The 6983-nt window shown below is 49.9% G+C and overlaps 1 protein-coding gene across 4 annotated transcripts; it reads right to left on the reverse strand.

Moving 5' to 3' along the window:
- Positions 1–207: 207 nt before the first annotated feature.
- Positions 208–6816, reverse strand: NABP2 (nucleic acid binding protein 2). 4 transcript variants are annotated; one of them, XM_037030232.1, is made up of 7 exons: positions 6689–6816; positions 4567–4668; positions 4109–4247; positions 3933–4004; positions 3668–3749; positions 3515–3578; positions 208–742 (listed from the first exon to the last, which is right to left on the reverse strand). In XM_037030232.1, exons 2-7 carry the CDS (start codon positions 4643–4645, stop codon positions 543–545), a joined length of 636 nt encoding a protein of 211 aa, XP_036886127.1. In that variant the 5' UTR covers positions 4646–4668; positions 6689–6816; the 3' UTR covers positions 208–542. The 4 variants fall into 4 exon arrangements, with proteins under 4 accessions (XP_036886127.1, XP_036886126.1, XP_036886125.1 ...); XM_037030231.1 differs by lacking the exon at positions 6689–6816 and adding an exon at positions 5078–5164 and having other exon boundaries at positions 4567–4673; XM_037030230.1 differs by lacking the exon at positions 6689–6816 and adding an exon at positions 4814–5061.
- Positions 6817–6983: the final 167 nt, after the last annotated feature.

Genomic DNA, 6983 nt, shown 5'->3' on the forward strand with positions numbered 1-6983 from the left:
TGAGGTGGGGTAGACAGGCAGGCGGGCAAGGGTCACCTGCAGGGAGGGGGCAGGGGAGGGACACTACCTTAAAGGGGCAGGCCTGTTTTCCCTAAGCCTCCTTACTGGTGACCAGTCTCCTCGCCACCTCCCAGGGACACACCACTTTCCCAAATGCCCAGCTGCTATCCTCTTAATTTTTCCCACAAAAAGCAAAGGAGTCCAGCACAGAGTGGTAACATTTATTGAGAAGAAGGAATTCAATTAAACTTCTACGTCACACACGAAGAAGAAAGAGATCGTAACTGTTGCTTCTAAAGAGGAAGAAAGGTAGGCAGAGGGCCCCGAATTCCAGGGCACAGGCAGCTTCAGCTGGACAAGGGGAAAAGTATGGGCTTAGGGTGGATAAGGCCACTTCTCACCATCCTTCAGTGAAGTTTAGTGGCTAAAATACTGCTACCTACCTCTTCCCACCCGCAAACCAGCAGCCCAGTAGAAGGCTGTGTTCTTTAGCAGACACTTGGGTTGTGGTCAAGTGGTGGGACTTGAGGAAGAATGTCTTGCTATCTCTTGCTGCTCCTCCGGGTTTCTTTGCCGTTACTGACAGGGTTGTTGGAAGAGCCAGGAGGGCCAGCAGCTGTGTGGTTGGGCTGGCTTCGGGTAATTCGGGTGCTGGGGGGGTGGGGAGGAGTGTGAGGGGCGTGTGGGCCACCACCAGGACCAGGTGTGGCAGTCAGTCCATTCCCGTTCTGGCTCTCAGAGGCTAGGAGTGGGGAAAGGGGAAGAAACACAGGAATTAGAGAACTAAGGTAGGAGAGGGGTCCATCCCCAGGGCCGCCTCCCAGACCCAGGGAGTAGGGGTCTTCAGTCAAGCACAGCTGCACACTGATGCCGACTGGGCCAAACTTGAACAGTGCGGGGAGTGTGCCCGGGGACCCAGGGAAGGCCCGGTCATTCTGTAAGTTGCTATACGAACTGCAGTTCAGTATTCTTCTTTTCTTCATCTCTGCATCATTGGGAGTCAGACCTAGAGCTAGCTGTTTAGTTCTAGGCTCAAAGACCTCTGACAAAATGCCGATTTACCAAAAGTGACTGTAAAACTTGATAGGCATGGGAAGGGGAAGGGCTTGAAGTGTCTGTGTTATAAGAAGGATCTTTTTTCTTTAAATTTAAAGATCTTATTTATTTATTTTTAGAAAGAGAGGAGGAGAGGGAGAACATCTATGTGTGATCCGTGGCCTCTCGCGCGCCTCCTACTGGAGACCTGGCCCATAACCCAGGCATGTGCCCTGACTGGCAATCAAACTGGCGACCTTTTTGGTTCACAGGCCAGTGCTCAACCCACTGAGCCACACCAGGCAGGGCCAAAAAAATAAATAAATTTCTAAAAAAATTAAAAAATTAGAAAGCATGCTTTCTCTCTCTCCCTAGAGCACATCTACTTAGATCTTCTTTTCTGGCGTACTTTCATTAGCCACATGGCCCTTCTTTTGCCTCTGCAACTTGTTTCCTTAGCCCATTTGTTCTACAGATCACTTTTACTACCTCTGTAACTTTCTAAATATACTTTCTCTTGTTTAAAAAAAAAAGGTATGGAGTGTACCACAATGATACATGTTCACTTTGGAAAGTATGGATAAGAATAAGCAAAATAATTACATATACTCTTACCCCACCCCACCCCAAATATCAATAATAAGTATCATTGTGTGTGTATTTTATTTTATTTTTAAAAAGATTTTATTTATCTTTAGAGGAGAAGGGAAGGAGAGAGGGAGAGAAATATCAATGTATGGTTGCCTCTCATGGGCCCCCTGCCGGGAACTGGCCTGCAACCCAGGCATGTGCCCTGACTGGGAATCGAACTGCAATTCTTTGGTTCGCAGGCCCACACTCAATCCACTGAGCTATGCCAGCCAGGGCAGTGTGTGTATTTTAAATGTGCGACGGAAGCCAGATGTGTGGAATGACTTCCCCATAACTGCGCACATCACTATTATGTATCCTTGCACTTACAGTGTGTTATAATCATCATCTGTGTGACCATCTCCTTCATATACGACAAACTCCTAGAGGCAGGTACGGTGATTTAATCTATAAAAGCTTGTTAAATGGCCCTGGCTGGTGTGGCTCAGCGGATTGAGCACTTGCCCACAGGCCGGGGGCAGGCCGGGGGCAGGCCGGGGGAGTCACAGGTTCAATTCCCAGTCAGGGCACATGCCTGGGTTGCGGGCCAGGTCCCCGGGGGGGGGGTATGTGAAAGGCAACCACACATTGATGTTTCTCTCCCTCTTTTTCTCCTCTTTCTATCTCTAAAAATTAAAAAAACAAACAAACTTTGTTATATGAAGGCAGCTTGCCTATCTCTCCCATGCATAGGGCACTATGAACCCTAAACAGGGTAGAAGTCATAGGCTAGTGCTTCTCCGACCACATTCCTGTTGACCCCTGCTCCATCAGAACTGAAGAATAACACCCTTTCCTTGATTCACAGGAAAATGGAGAGCATATAGAAGGTCACTGTTGATACCAGACATGTTTTTTTGGTAAGCTTTTTGTATCTACTGGCAGAAGACAAAGTGAATAAACACCTGGCAAACGAATATCGGGACAAATAGGCTTAGATATACCTAATTAAAATATTTTTATGGAGACCTGAAAATGTGTAATAGTTGTATTTCCAGTTGAAAACATGGATGCTAATTTTTGTGGTAGAATTAAATGTCGCTATTTCATGGTGTTCCCCACCCCGCCAAAAAACCAAACAATTCTGAAACCGTGGTAACTGGGGATATGGACACAAACTGAGGAAGGGCAGAGACAGCCTGAAGACTAGTGTCATGGGGAGAAACCTCACGCCCGGCTCTGAGGCAGAAGAGAGCCAAACACTCAGGGAGCAGTAGGGTCAGCTGAGAGATGACCCAGAGGGCAAAAAGAGCAGTAAAAACCAGTTTCCTGAGGAGAAGCCCCCCCCAGACACGGGAGGTGGTGTTGGTGAGCAATTCTAATTAAAAGCTGATGATCTGCAGGAAGGGGTCAATTTTTCAAGAGAACAAAAAGCAGGGGCTTGAAGTGCATGACATGGAAGAACTGCAATTCCAAGGCCTAGGAGTGGGGCCTTTAGTTTCAAGAAGAGTGGTGATCCCCAAAGGGGACTATTTAGTGCTCAAAAGCTGTGTGGTGTAGGCTCTGTGTGGAGTCATGGAAGTAATGCTGTATAATGGGTAACAAAGGAAAGGGCAAGGTCTGCCAGAGAAGAAGCAGACAGAAACAAGCTACAATGAAGGAGTACAATCTTTGGGGGAAAACTGTTCTCATTTTTGCCTTTGAGTGGTAGTGACAAAAGGGTGCCAGGACTCCGTCAGTGTTGGAAACAGGTCCCCAAATCTGGCAAAAGAACTGGGAGAAGATCTGGGTGGAAGGGTATACATTGAGAGAAGAGACATTTGGAAAGTCAGTGAGGGCTGTGCATCTCTCCAGGCTGGGGAGAGGAGGGGAGCTAGGTGGTCCAGTGGATGGAAGGGAGCAGGTTTACCTGGAGACGCAGCCGGGGGTCCAGTGGCAGGCTGGGGAGCAGTGGAGCTGCTGTCGTTCTGCACCTGAAGGCACAAATTACACTCAGACCTTGCTTCCTACCACGCTTCTTGACCGGACCTGCCCTCCCCCACATCACGGCTGTGGGACTCACCGTTTTGTTGGGTGCCTGCTGGGCATTGTACTCTGGATTTGGCTCACTGAAATTAGGAACCTCGGAGTAAACCATACAGAATCTGCAAGGGGAGAAGGTGGCCACAGCCTCAGACCCATCCTTTGGACCACTGCTGGAGGCCTCAGAAAGGTCCAGATATAGAACATGGACTGCATACCTTTATGCTGCCTCTTTTCTTACAAACCTTGAACTTACTCTCTTGGCATGCTGCTTCTAACATCCCAATCCCCAAGCCAGCACTTACTCTCCAATCTTCTGAAGATCACCCCCACGGCCAGTGTACAGTGTCAGACAGCCTTTGAAAACTGAAGCGTACCTGTGGGGGCACAAAAAGCAGGACTCAGAAGAGTTCCTGGGGCTATAACCCACCCCTTTGACTGTTACTGCTCTTGGACAACCAAGGGTCACCAGCTGGCTTACCCTTTGGTAAGCCGGATAATGTCCCCAGGTTGGATCAGGTTGCCCACGTCATCCCAGACAGAGATATTGATGCTGCCTGTTTTGTCTGCCACTTTGCAGGTCCGAACCTCGTGGCCATCCTTTGTCTTGGTCACTCGGCCTGGTGGGAATAGATAAACGGCCAGAGGAATGGTCAGAAGGGTGAGATCTAGATATATTTGATGGGGTGAGGGAAAAGTTGTACAAACAGGATAAAGCCAAATCTCTAGGGTAGGCTGGGGTGATCTGGTGAGACCCTACATCTCACTGCAACTATCTGGGCTGGGGTCTAGGAGAGCAACTGGGCATGAGCCATGTCTTAGGGTGCGTCCTGCCACCCAGGGAGCAAGTTAAAAACGGAAGTGATGTTTTTTCCCCATCAGCCCCCCAACCCTGAGAATCCCACACCCCCAGAGGGCCCACTGCCCCAGCATAGCCACCTGTCTCCAGCACAATGAAGATGAGGTTCAGATTCTTGAGCCCGGGCTTGATATCCTTCACGAAGGTCTCCGTCGTCATGCTGCCTCAGCTTCAGCACCCCACTAGAAAGGGGAAAAGAGAATGAAGGATCAATGCTTGGAGCGTTCGCCCCCATGCTCCACTTTCCAAGGTCTACCTACCACAATCGGCTGGGGTCAGGCAGCCTCAAACCCTCTAACTCTTCTAAAAGGTTAGAAACGAACTTCCCTGGGGGCCTCCAACTTCAAGATCAGAATTTGGGTATCTCTGGATAGGCTGCTTCGGGGCTGGAATGCCCCTTCCCGAGATGCTCTTTCAGTCTCAAGCCACGAGTTGGGGGAGCCGACGGAGAGGTGGGTAGGGAACCCGGTGCAGAGCCAGGGAATAGAATCTTAGTCTCCAAACCTTCCCGAACCCTCATACGGAGCCGCCGAGACTCGGTCCATCCCCCCCCCCCCCCCCCCCCCCCCCCCCCCCCCCCCCCCCCCCCCNCAGACGGCAGGACGGTGTATGCTGCCGAACTACCCGCAGGGGGAGCTACATGCCCCACTGCCGCCGGATGCAGCTCACTGGAACGACGGAGTGCGAACATTCCCGGAAGTTTCCTTTAGCCTTCTCCTACCAATCAGCACCGAGTCAGGGTGTCCCGCCTCTGGCCCCACCCAGCCAATCGGGACCCGAGATTCACGCGCCGCGAAGGAGGAGTATTCCAGGTATTTAAGGAGGCTGAGAACTGATGGGTTTAGCAATGAGAAAGATAGACCACCAGGGGACGCCTGGGGTTCCAATTTTCCTTTACTTGACAGGGAGAATGCACTTAGGACAGGGGTGTCAAACTCATTTTCACCGGGGACCACATCAGCCTTGCGGTTACCTTCAAAGGGCTGAATGTAATTTCAACTCCTTAACAGTTAAGTACTAGTTACATTTATACAGTCCTAAAATTATTTCAGCCCTTTGAGGGCAACCGTGAGGCTGATGTGGCCCCCCGTGAAAATGAATTTCCCACCCCTGATTAGGATCTAATATTTTGTCTCTCTCCTAGGCGTGACACAGTGGAGAAAGGACCAAGGGTTTTGGAATCCGGCAGACAAAAAAAGTTTGAAACCTGACACAGCGCTTCACTTCTTTCCTGACAATTCTTAAATATATAATTTTGCAGACAAGCAAATGGAAATTAAAAGCAGTGCATAGCATGCGGCAAGCAGTTTACTCTTCTCCCACTGCTTTAACCCTCATCCTTATTCCTGGTTTGGGGTCCTTCATCATTAACACACTATCTAGATTGGTCAGGGTCTCCAAAAGTGGCATTCACATCACAGACAATAGGCCGACTCGGCCCCTTGGAAGAAATGGGACCTTGGGTAGAGAGCAACATTTGCATTAGTCCCTGTCACAATTGTAAACGCATTTGTTCCCAATGTTGTAATTTCACTGATCTCAGCCCCCAACCCCCAGATGACTGAAGAGACCTGAACCTTTATTTCCCTTTGGAACTTGCTGGTCAACAAAAGGTAGCCAGCTCAGTAATGTTGTGCATAAGACAAATACACATAAACAAATGCACATACATGTGCATTACCATGTTTGGTGAATATCCATAGCAAATACTACTTAATATCAGATCAGGCTAAGAGGTCGTTTAATTGTGATGCCGTCGCTGCTTAATTAATTAATTAATCCCTTACTTTCCTCTAGAGCGCTTTAGGCTCCACCTTGACTTTCCTCGGAGCTCAGATTCTCTCCCGCCCACCCCCAACCAAGGCGTTGCATTCTAAGGAAATCAAACCCAGAAAGCTCCCTTCTCTCCCCTTAGGTGTTTCAGGGAATTCTATGAGCGATCAGACAGCTGACGTACACGGCAGGAGTACGGCTAGTAGAGAGATGGGCAACCCACTGGACACCCTAGATCAAAGCTTTGCGATCAGATATTGCCCCATTCCCCAAGCGCTGGTTGCCTTGTTGACATAGTATCCACTCCCATGACTATGAGTCATAGGGTCGGAAGGCTCTGGGACGCTGAGCACGTCTCTGGAAAACAGAGAGGGGCCTGGCAGGTGGCAGGTCACACTGCAGGCCAGTCAACTCGAGACGATCTCGTACCACGCCGCATCAGCCCCAGGACACAAGACACGTGCGCCCCTCCAAAGCAAAGTCTCGCACTTCAGGGAAGTCGGCCTCAGAATTCGCCCCTGAGGTTCCCACAGGGGAGTATAGAGTTCTCCCTCCCGAACGGCTATATAGTCCTCGTTGGGACCATAAAGACTTCCGGTCTGTAGCGGAGGCCTGGCTAGCTTTCTTCCCTTTTCGTTGGCCGCCCGTAGCTTCTGGTCTAGGTCTGAGTTAAAACAAAGAGGCGGGTTTGGTGACGAGCTTCCGCCACGTTGCGTAGCAGCGG

The sequence above is a fragment of the Sturnira hondurensis genome, unplaced genomic scaffold, assembly GCF_014824575.4.
Source record: "Sturnira hondurensis isolate 20B ecotype Veracruz unplaced genomic scaffold, ASM1482457v3 Scaffold0020601, whole genome shotgun sequence".
Taxonomy (NCBI): Eukaryota; Metazoa; Chordata; class Mammalia; order Chiroptera; family Phyllostomidae; genus Sturnira; species Sturnira hondurensis.